Source organism: Netta rufina, assembly GCF_964035555.1.
Source record: "Netta rufina genome assembly, chromosome: 1".
NCBI classification, from domain to species: domain Eukaryota; kingdom Metazoa; phylum Chordata; class Aves; order Anseriformes; family Anatidae; genus Netta; species Netta rufina.
The window spans coordinates 70,109,564-70,121,945 of record NC_140123.1 but is presented as its reverse complement, the minus strand read 5'-3'; the positions used below and the strand labels follow the sequence as shown (position 1 = coordinate 70,121,945).

The following is a 12,382-nucleotide window of genomic DNA, read 5'->3' as shown; positions in this document are numbered from 1 at the left end:
AGACATTTTGTTGTATGCAGCAGACATGTGGAACGCTTTAATGTGTTTTTATAAATGCTGAATCTTGGTCCCAGCAGTGCAGAGAACTCAGGAGGTATAAAAGGCACACAGAGTATGAATACAGGCTCTGTGTAGATGTTGCATGCCCTTACCAGAGTGTGGGCAAGGGAGCAGGAGCGACGGGTGAATTGTCTGTGCCACCATCTTGCGATCCTCTGCTGTGATATTGGTATCTGTGATGTGACCTAAACTCTTTGTAACAGAGCAGCAGGAAACCTGAGGATCTCTGTCATGATCGTTCCTCTGCTAAATTAACAAATCAGTATGTTGCCCTATTGTCAGAGCTTGGTTTTGCCAAACTCATTCCTCCTTATCCTATTCCCTTTCCTCTTTTCTATTTCCTTCTCAGAAAATAGAAATGGTTTTTGAAAGTTCTCCAGAAGCTGCCAGTTGGCTACTAGTTACCTGAGAATGTCTGGTGGGAAATAAATCTGCCTGCTCCTTCCCTGAGAGCATATTCTGTGTGCTGGAGAGGTGGGTACTAAGCACCCAGCCCAAAGCATCAGGGTGGGCGGGAAACTCATTTGCACCACCAGTGCTTCTGATATTGGGAGTAAGAGGGATTGCACATTGTAGTCCTCAGCTTCCTCATACTGGCAACAAGTTATCCAAGGTGCTACTGATCATCAGGTGTCATTTTCACATGCTGGCTGCTGCGGATTGCTGTAAGGAGGAAACAAGAAAAAAAGCTGGAAGCAAGCGAAGAGAGGAGAATTGAATCCAGCCTTGCACTATTGTGGGCAATATCATTGTGCAAGCTCTTTCCTGAAATAAACACACTCCATGTCAGAAAATTATTTGTTTCAGCCGAATTGGAAAGCTGTTCTGCAGTCACAGCAGAGAAGCACATTTTGTTCTTCCCCAAGGATCTCAGATATAAGAGAGATCAATGGGGTGATATTATGAAGTTTAACAAAATTCTGAATCTCAACCCAGCTGCTCTTTGAAAAGTTTGAGTAAGCTTCCAGATAGGATGCTAAAAATCAGGTAGATATTTTTTTTCCCTCTTCTGATGATGTCTGCAAATCACTCTTCAGACTGTGTCAGCTCTTATGTTGTGAAACTATATTAAACCTGATTTTTAAGAGTATTGTGAGCTATATCTCATTTTGATTCCTTTCATCTCTGTCAGTCCTGAGACCTCCTTATTAACCTCAGTATTTTAGTTTGTCTTCCAGGTTGATGTGACTTTCGTTTTCATAGAGAAATTAGTTTTATGGGTTTCAGGGAGCACATTTCTTTTGCTGTATTTTTTGTTTGAGAAGCTCCTGCATTGCAGTACTTCAATAATAAAGCACAGTTGTTTTGCTTTAAAATTGGTGTTTGGTATCCAAAACTTCCAGGAGGCGACTTTGTAAATCTTAGTAGTTGTTTGCCATGAGCCACTTAAGTTCTATTAACATATGGTGGGGCCATCACCAGCTTAAACTCTAGTTTTCTGGGATTCTTCAGGTTCCTATTTTATTTCTTTATCTCCTACACTAGCAATTAGCTTTATGCCTGAGTATCTCTGCAGAGAATACTCCACCTGGTAGCTGGCACCCTCCTTCAGGATGAGAACATGTTGTTGGCAGCCTAAGAAAGCTTTGTGGCCACTATGCTTATTGACACTAGGTCGGATGTAAAAGTGATTTTCCTAGTTCTGGTAATTGTGGGTTAGGTATATTCTGCTAACACTTCATTTCTTTATTGGTCCTCAACCAGCTGGTTCCCAGCCATTTGGTTAGTCAGAGGATAACTTTTTTTTTTTTCTTTTTCTTTTTTTTTTTTTTTTCTTTTCAGGCAGATTTAGGCATTACTGTTTTGTCTGGTGTAGCTACAGTGTTTTTACAGCTTAACTCCTTTCAAGTTCCTAACTCTCAGATCGTTTTAAAGACCACCTAAAACTGAATACTTATTTTCCATACTTCCAAGACTCTTAAATGGCATGTTGTCAATATCTGAGCAATTTCTGAACAGAAATTCAGTTCTCTTTGGTTTTCAGGATTCTCAATGTCCAGACAAAATTTTCTGATTTTTCATTTTGGCCATAATCTTAGAGACAACCTGTATAAGAATTAGATTCACTGCTCATGGCAAATGTCTGTAATTAAGGAAAAAAGTGTGGGGGATATGGACCTTATATACTTTGGGAACAGGTCTTACAAATATTGATCCTTTGTAGATTTTTTTTCTTCTTTCATTGCTATTTGTAAATTTCCTGATCTATGAATGCTGATTTCATCCTTCATAGAAATATGTCTTGTAGTCTGAAATCTTGACTTGATGCCTACAGGCCAAACTTTCTGAGCATTAATAAAAGTTTGGTAGTAAAGAGCATCTTGCAGCGGTGTCAGACATTCAACTGGCTGAACTAATAGGTAGGCAAACTGAATGAAGGTATATTATTTTCCATTGTGGTATCATGTTTTTCTGTCCGATTCTTAAAAAAAAAAAAAAAAAAAAAAAAGTCTTGTTCCAGTTCCTGAAGAATCTTCTTTCTTTTGTCATAAAAAATATGGAACTAGCTGAGTTATAATGAAAAGCCAGTGCATGCAGTTTTACCTTTTAGTGTCTGTGGAATAGGCAAAGAATCTACTACTAAATAGTAACTAATGATAAATTTCTTGAGTTAATGTAGCAGAATCCTGTATTTTTAGTAGGACTAAATTCTAAACCCAGGTCTGCATATTTACTTGATTGTGCTTGTCTGCAAACTATGGATTTATTTATTCTTTTTTTTTTTTTTAAAGACCACTAATCTTTATCTGTCTATGAAAGTTCTTAATTACTTTAATCAGTTTCTTGTGCTATCAAAAAAAAAAAAAGTATTATTATTATCTTTTATTATACCCTGTGATGTAATGGGGAAACATTTCCCCCCCTTTTTTAAACTGAAGTAATTTCAGCTAGAACATTTTTATGTAAATTGTTTTAGTAGGAGACAATACACAAGAACCCATATTTCAGTTAGTAAATCCTCAGTAGTCTTAACACACAGGAGGTAATGCTGCATGGGAAACTGTTTTTAATTTGTATTGGCATTACAGAAGGTAGCACACAAATATTTGGTACAAGACAAGTCACTCACTGTTGCACAGACATAGGGTGGCATGGGGAGATCCCATGACTTTCTAGAGACTGGAAAGTCAGCAGAAACTTTGAAGGTTCAGTTTGGACAGTCTGAGTTACCCATAGAGTTACTGTGCTCCCAAGAGTCAAGGAGCTGCTCTGCAGAGATCGCCATTTCAGGCAACCTCTGCCCTGTGGATATGGGACAGTTCCTTGCTACCTGAATGCTTGGACATGATCCCCCTTGAATCTTTGTGTGTAACTTGTTTTGGACAGGTTGGTCCTGACTAGTTCAGAATATCCCAGCTGAAAGGCTAACCTTGGTCCACTACAGCTTGTATAATACAGAATTACAGAGTAATTCAGTTGAAAGGCTATCTAGTCCAATGTCTAGTCCAGAAGGCTGTCTAGTCCTATGTCCTAATCAAAGCATGGCCAACTTCATAGTATTAGGGAAAATGGTCACTATCAATTTTAATTGTTTAAAGCAGCAGCTTTTTAACATATTACACTTTATATTTTTAAGAACTTCTTAATTAAAGGGGTTCATTATGCAAAATATAAAGAAATATATGTGTTTATTAAGCACGCAGAAAAATAGTCAGACTGTTGAGGTATATTTTATTGTAGAAGAACATTACTTACTTTAAATGAAATCCTGGCTCTGATAGGATTATTGTAAAATCCATGTTGTCTTCAGTTTAAAACAAAGTTGATCATTAAAAATACCTATTTCTGTGATTCAGTATGATTTTAAAATGAAGTTAAAGTGATGAAAGTAATTTTTTTTTCTTTTAAAATCTGTTTTAGGAACACTGAATGCATTTCAGAATAACTCCTAACACTATTTTTGAGTTCTCTGAACTAAATTGTAATGTTGCATGTCTCCTTGAAACAGATGAAATACAGCATATACAGTACTTGGAACTCATTTTATTGCTTTCTATTTATTATTGATTGCTAAAGTACATATAATTGAATACTTTTCCCTGTAGGTATTATAGGAAAATAACTGATTTTTTTTTTTTTTTTTAATTTATGTTTTCATTTTTATTTCCAGGGATTGGATTTTGCAGCCTTCACAGGACATATGTTTGTTGGTATCTGCCTTGTTGTTCTGGTCTCCTTTCCTTTTCTCAGACTTCTTTACTGGAACAAAAAACTTTACAATAAGGAGCCGAGTGAAATTGTTGGTAAGTGTGAGCATGAAAACATTGTAATAAACACTACTTTAATAGGAATATATGTTAAGTAGGGACTGATTAGTGCCTACAACAATGTTGTCCTCAGAGGATGTGCCCATTCACCTTCAGTCTCTGAATATTACATTTTAAGGTTTGATTTTTAATTGTGATATTTTCTGACTTCTAGAAATAGATATTTTTCTTGATGCTAAGCTTGAGGTATTGATATGAATAATTAAATATCTTTCAAATTTTATGGGGATAACTTGCATCATTTATAGCCAAAGGCTTGAATACCGGAGTGTTCTGTATCACAATAGTTACCATCTGCTCAAGGTGCTCAGTTCACAGCTTTGTTTTAGATATATGCCAGGTTTCCCTTATGAGAATGCACTAATATATTCCCTCACTGTTGGTTTCTCCCACTGGATTTTTTCAGCCATATTTTCCTGGTCTGCAGTCAGTGAAGAATGTTTCTTCAATGCTAGAAGAATTTTTCCAGCTTTCCTCTGTGGCTTTTCCAAACTTAGCTTTCTCTGGTGTATAATTTCTGTAATTTAGTACATCTAAATGTATTTTTTTTTTAGATTGCATACTTTCATAGTTTCTAGAAGTCTTGGTAATGATGTTCCACTGGCCTTTACAATAGCTGTTGAGTACGTCAGTCCCTTTTTGTCTTTGTGCTTTTATGTCTTTCTATTTGGTGGTTTTGAAGTTTTCGTCATTGTTCTCAGGCTTCTGTTTGAGTGGTGAAACTTAATAATAACACCCAAATGTCTATAATTTCTTTATGAGGTGAGAAATGATTCACAAATCATAATTTCTTAATGGGTTTTGTACTACAAAGATAGCTGAGTATAACTGTTTCTTCTCCAGGAGTGAAGGTTTTTCATTTTTGCTTGTTGAGACTCGGGATCCAGGCTACCATAGACCATGTGAATGAACCGTGAATGTGGGGTCTGTTTAGTATGGTGAGGACAGATTTTGATATGGCTGATATAACTTGGCTTCTTTTATAACCCACAGAAGAAGATAAGCCCTTCTAAAGCTTAATATAGCAGTCTACAATAGAACAGATATATCACATCCCAGAAAGTTTATAACTCTCCTTTGGGTTTAAAGGGAGATTAAGGTGATTGAGTGGTAGAGATTTTCACAATACATGCCTAATTTAGGCAAGATGAGTACCTCTAGTAGTGACTTGCCTTGGCACAAGGAAAACTAGCTTTAGGAGTATTAAAAAGACAGAAACAACAGTCCTCTCTCCTCAGCAGATGTATCCTGTCTCTTGAATCTCATCTGTAAGAAAGTTCGGACAGAGATTTCACCACCTGGGAAGTTGGCTTTTGTGCAGATATCTGGTTTTGAGGGACTGAGGGGCAATGACCACAAACTGAAGCACAGGAAGTTCCAACTGAATATGAGAGGGCACTTCTGTGCTGTGAGGGTGACAGAGCACTGGCATAGGTTGCCCAGAGAGGTTGTGGAGTCTCCCTCTCTGGAGATATTCAAAACCTGCTTGGATGCCATCCCGCACAATGTGCTCTAGGTTGTCCTGCTCAACAGGGGTGTTGAACTAGATGATCTTCAGAGGTCCCTTCCAACCTCAACCGTTCTGGGATTCTGTGACTGCAGTGCCCATTCAGCACAAAGTGCTCTCAGCCTATCTGTTCACAGCTCTAGGGGTCAAAGTCCTGCTCAATGTTAAGAAGAAAAGAGTTTTTGGGGTGTTCTGCCTAACAGTTTTCTAAGAAAATTAAAGATAAATTTCTGTTTGTTTTCTTGGTATGAGATACACGTATTCATTACTGTGCTATTGTACAACAGATGAGGCTTTCTGCATCCTTAGACATTTGATCCTGAGAGCAAGAGAAATAAAGCAATGAGGTCAGTCTCTAAAATGCCTAAATATTTATCTGTCACACCACAAAACAAGATTTTTTTTTTTTTTTTTTTTTCAGAAATGCCATTGAGAATCTTATTTTCCTAACTTCTCATACTGGAGAGGGCACTGCAAGAAGTTTTCCTCACCTGATAAATAAATCTATTGACCATGTGGTTCTGGGTCAAAGAGAGAAAATATTTTATTTGCTGGTAGACAAAATGATAAGACAATTCTGGCTCACCTTTATATACTACATCAGTATACATTCAAAAAGCTCAATTTTTATCTTGGGAGCCAGGAATACCTTTAGAGGAAATGACTAACTCAATGAAAATTGGTGGTGCTAGCATGCAGAAGAGGATGTTCTCCTCACCTAGCCACAGATATGCCTCAAATTTGTCCCCTTGAAATACTTAATGTTGAGTTTTGCCTTATGGGAAGACACTATTGCTGAAAATAATGCATAATCTGAACATGTAGGCAATTCGCTCATGTTTCTATTGCTCACTCTCTTCTGTACCAAAATGCTGAAGTGTAAGTTCCCACCTGTTCTACACAGGACTCAAGAATGACAATCTTTTGTGGATGAGATCATCTCTGGGAGAGGACTTATCTTTTTGTTAAGGAGAAAAGAAACCCTTGAACCTTCCAGATAAAGCCATTTGTAATTATGCATCATTATAAAAAATGATTATTTTTCTTTGTTGCTTGGAAGTATATTATTAAAATCTTTGGTACTCAGCATTTTTTGTAACTTGCCAACTTTCTTATTTAAAGAGAATTAATTTACTTTTATTCATTTCTTATTTTCTAATAAAAATCATAGCTTTGTGGACCTTTCCATGAATAACTAGAGTTATATACTTCAATTATCTTTAAAAATGCCACCTTGAAAAGTGTCCTGAGATAAGTAATATCTGCAAAGTCTGAAAATTCATTTTATCAACTCTGAGCAATTTTACTCCTAGCATAAAAGCATTATTTTGTGAATACACATTTTAGAAAATACAATTATTTTTCTTTCATCCATAAAATTTAAAACATGCTTTTAAATTTATTTTATTTTTTATTTTTTTTTTAGAAACCAAGTACACATAATAACTGTTGGGTTACCTTGAACAGTACAATCTATTCACTTACATAACATTTTTGTGAATGAAACACTGTACAGAAGCTAGCATATTTCAATTCATCTCCCAGTAATCATTGCTACTTGCAGCTTAGTATGTTCAGATATAGCAGCCTTATAATCAGTATACCATGTATCTTTTCTCATAATCAGCAGCTCCTCCATTGCTGCAAAGCTAATCAGTAGCCGTTCAATTAGAACAAATGCTAAAGCAGTGCTTCTTCTATTGAAATTTTCAGTGAAATGGGAAGAGAAAGCAACAAACACAGGCTCTATTAATAGGTAGCTGGAGCAATTTGGATTTGCAGAAGGAGCACAATGTGTTCCAAGGTGTTTTCAGAGGTCCTTGCATTTCAGATGGCAATGATTCTGTGTTAACTTGAAATGGCTTGTTTGAAGCAGCTGCTTTAATCAGCTAAATTTCTGCCTTCCCTCATTCTGCCCCCAATTAGCAATTAAGCAAGATATGTGACACTTGTATTATTCTCCTAAGATTTTTTTTTTTTTTTTAGTCTTCCTTGTGCTTTAAGATTTTTCTGTTGTTTTGGCCTATACTGAAGAATTTAATTTTCTTAATTTTAAGAAAAAACAGTGCTGTTATTCTGACAACACATTGGCAGATTGATTTCAATGCAGTGTGTTACCAGTGTCTTTAAGTTGTTGTCTTTGAACTGAGCTGTAGCACTTGTGCAGCAAGAAAAACACATATCTCTTCCCCAGTAGTACCATTTACCTGCAGTTACTTGAAGCGTAGCATATTACAACATAAAAAAAGAATCTGAAGAACTCAACCATGGAAGAGATAAATTCTTCTGAAAAATGAAGGGATATCATAAGGAATTTTTTGAGTTTGACTTTCATCTGATAAACCTGCACCTTGTTCTGTGTTGTGGAAAAAGATGCTAGGACTGGAGTAGGCTTCTATGAAGTTTTAAAAGGTATATGTACACTTTCCCAATAGAATAAATAAGGCAAAATAACAGTATATGAGTGGCAGAGGAATTAATGTAGCTGTTCTGTCCCCTCTCCTTCACACTCCCAAGACATTTTCTTACTTGAAATCAAAGTTTTTACATCCCTTAAGGGTTAACCTAGTGTTACTTAGTCCCTGGGAAGCATGAAAATGATATATATATGAAATATGAAATGATACATATATGAATATGAAAATATGCTGTTATGTTTCACTTATGAGACTGTGGATCTGTGGACCTTAGTGCTTGGGAAGATCCTTTTCCCCAGGACAGTGGTTGACATGTAGTTTGGTGACAAGTATTATGCTTGACATTCTTTGCCAAAGAAGAAGAACATTCACTTGCTGTGATGACTGATTTAGCACCAGCTCCCAATTTCTTCTGTGTTGCTTGCTCCAGTTCTTGATTGTTTTGCTTGTTAAAAGAGAGACCCACTATTGAAACAGGAGGGGTGATGATAAGTGAGGGGGGAGCATGTTTATTCTCTATGTAGTTCACTGTCTGCAGCATCTGGGAAAATAATGCTGTGGTAGTAGGATAGTATGCAAAACCTACAGCAGAAGGAATTTTCTAATTAATCACAGTCGTGTGTGAAACGCTTAATGTGTGAAAAAACATGACACTGTTTCCCTCAGCGTGAAATGTGGTAACCAGATGAGTGAGCAAATCTGTTTCTTCCATGTGGAGCTTTGCAGCTGCTTCTATAAAGGAAGAACTTAGAAAGGAGGAGGAAACAAACAAACAAACGATCAAAAAGAAAACAAACAAAAACAGGCACAAAACTAGCAGAAAATAGGTAGAAACTTTAGAATGGAAAAAGAGAAAAGAATAGGGGAGTGATAACAGGGTTGTCAGATGTACAACATATAGGACTGTGCTGGCTGTGTACACGAGATGTCCAGATGTTCCTGGATGTAGAGTGTGTTGCTTACATCAGGCCTCATTTCGCATGAAACTATCCAAAGGATGACACAGCTAGAAAGAAAGTCAAGACAGAAGGGAAGATGGAACTGAAAAACCTGTTCAGCACTTAAATTCTGACGAATTTCTCTGGGTCCCATAGTAGCATAGGCTGTAACTGTAGCTAACCCCAAGGTATAACCCAGTGTTGTCATTGTGAACCCCCTTGCCTGCTGTGGTTCTGAGGTGCTTGCCTCAGGGAACAAACCCCAGGGCATGTGGCTGTGGTTTAACAGCTTTTGTGTTTTATTATGGCATGAGATGTCCTGCCTGCTGCTTGAAGAAGTCATGTACTCTCTCTGTACCAGGCTCTCATGGCCTGTGACGCTAGCCTGGGGTTCCATGTAGACACAGGTTGGTCCTAGGCCTGTCAAGCACACTCAAGCTATAATTCTTTTGTGACAATCATTCAAACAGATTCATAGTTTCTTTCTGGCCTTGAGACATAGCTTATCAGTCAAAGTTTGTCAGTAGGCACTTAAAAGTGCTGATAACAGGATATTTAAAAAATGATTTAGTCACATCAGTTGTGTCAAATAAATGTGTGTTTAAATTTTGTATTTTGCTTGGTTTTGGGGCACTTGTAGGATCTCTCCCCCCGTCATCACCCCAGTTCAGTCTAGGGACCACTTCCAAAGATGTTTTTTACAAGACAACAGGTTTGGCTCCCTGAATACTCACACAGTCCTCCAATGCTACCCTGGTTGCCTCTGCATCCTCTAGCACTGTTGTGTACCTTCATGCCCTGGCCTGCAGTGTGGTGTACAACCTTTTGGTTTAATGCTAGTGAAGAACTACTCTGATGATTTGCAAGACAATCCCAATGCTGGTTTCAGACACTTTCAAATGAAAAAATCCCACATAAAATACAAATAATGTCCAGGGCCACAGGGACACTGCAGGGACACAGGGTATAAGGTGTCATGGAGGATCATTGCAACTTTGTGTAATGCTTTTCCTCAGGGCCAGAGAAAGATCTTTAGTCCTATTTTAGTTAGTAAGGTACTTGTAACAGTGGGGACCATTTCATGTTAGAATCACTGAGAGGTAAGTCATGTACTGAGCTGGATTAAATACATCAGTAAATCTCTGTCCTCTGGTGTGTTTGTACCTATGTAGGTACTAACTGCCAGTAAAGCACTATTGGTGTTTCAGCATAGCTGTTGAAAGCAGTAGGCTGGCTTACTTGGAAGCTGGTTCAGGTGAGATATTCAACAGTCAGATTATTCAGAGAATAATGTCCAAAGAAAGGAATATTTTAAAATGCTTTCAAGCACTCAACTCCAAGCTAGATCTGGCTGGCAGTTTTGCAACATACATTGCACTCTACTGTCCTCACCCAAGATAGGGAATCTATCACAACTTCTTGTGAATTTCTTTTTCAATCAGTTATGATTAAAATTAGATTAGGAAATGTTTCTCAACCCTAGAATTGATTTTTCTGCTTAAAATCAAAGCACGGAAGAGAGAGATCAGCCTGCCTATGTGTACATTAGCATGTTCCCTTGAGCTTCAGAATAAAAAATGAGTGATTTGATATGAAGGATACATGAATACTCCAAACTTTGCCCTATTTGACATTATAGGTAATACTCATATTTTGAGCTTGCTCACACTCTCTCTCTCATCCCAGTGTATGGAAAGCATTTTTAAATCTTGAAGAACAGTGTGGAATAGGAAAACTTTTTTTTTTTTTTTTTCTTCTCTGCAATCCAGTTGTGTATATTAACAATGAATAGTTAGTATTTTAGCTTTCCTACTGTAGTGTATAGTGTGCTAAGCTAAAAGATGTAGCTTTCTTACAAATTATGTTGGAATCTAAGACCATATATTTATTGTACATTTTACATCTTTTATTTTATACAATGGTAAGACTTTCAGTTTCAAAGGAACTAGTCTTATGGTCCCTGTGGACCTGTCTACTTTTGTTTCACCAACACAGTTCTATCCACCAGGGGTCATGGTTTTATGTTTGAAAATGTAACGAAAAATAATCTCTTATTATTTTCACTTTCAGTAGCTCTTCTATAATCAGGAATAAAAATAATTGTAGTTATTTACTTTACATGTATTCAAGATTTTTATATTTTTTTAAAGATTTCAAAACATTTTATGTTTAAAATCCTTGTATGTGTCCTTTGCATTCCTTTAGAGTTGATGGAGTATTTCCCGTGGAAAGAGGAAAATGTTGATCTGTCTTTTCTTGTTTTTTAAGTCATAAAAATGATATTCTGACATTGCAGAATAAGGGAAATATGACAATTGCATTTTATTTGCCTAGTGTATTGATAATGCAGTTGTCAGAAGAAGGTTGCAGTAATATTACTTTACCTGCCTTATTCAGAAAGAAAGTATAATACAGTGGTATTTTGAATCAATAGAGCAGCACTTCACAATTTTATTATATACATTTTTCATTGAAGGATTCAGTACAGAAAAATCTCTGATGGGAGGTAAAAATTTAGGAAGCGATACCTGCAGTTTCTTTTACAGCACTTGTCCCCCTAGATTTTTGTGTGCATACCACAACTGCAGAACAATAGTATGGATATACATTTTCCAGGAAGGCCTGGGAATTCTTTAACAGTGTTTTATGATACACTATGACAAAGTTTTCACTTTGCTCTTTTGGTGCTAAAGCTCCTAAAATCTTCCTGGTATACAGCGCTACATATTATGTTAATTTAGTACATGCCCTGTATCATTTTGCTCCAAAGAGCTTTTACTGTGATGACTGTTCACAAAAAAAGCATAATCTTGACATTTTAAAATTATTTTTGCCATTTTTTATGTATCAAAGCTGAATGAGCTGAACTTATTAGTAACCATTTCTTACACTTAAACCAGTAGCAAAAAGATATGCTAGTTCTGAAGTGAGCTTATTTTGCTCTTCATTTTGCCCTTAGATGAACCATTTTCTTTTTTATCTTTTGGATTATGAGAGGTATCCTCTTGAGGCTGTATCTTTTCATGGTTCTTTTCCCTTAATAGGACTCGGGGAATACCGTCTTTCAGTCTTTGCTTGTAGCACTTTCTTTTTTCCTTGGTATTGAAATGACCTCAACAGTTGTTTGGTTTACTGCAAAATGTTTTATGATTGGAGTTTATCTGTCCACTTCTAAAAAAAAGGATAGTGAGT

General features: G+C 36.7%; 1 protein-coding gene across 1 annotated transcript in view; it reads left to right on the top strand.

Annotated features, from left to right (window-relative positions):
- OCA2 (OCA2 melanosomal transmembrane protein) overlaps positions 1-12,382 on the top strand; it is a gene marked incomplete at its 3' end in the record, with an annotated part of 212,861 nt that overhangs the window by 101,929 nt on the left and 98,550 nt on the right. Inside the window, exon 15 of the mRNA XM_084297206.1 lies at positions 4,172-4,304. Coding sequence (XP_084153332.1) covers positions 4,172-4,304 — 133 coding nt within the window. The remainder of the gene's footprint in view (positions 1-4,171; positions 4,305-12,382) is intronic.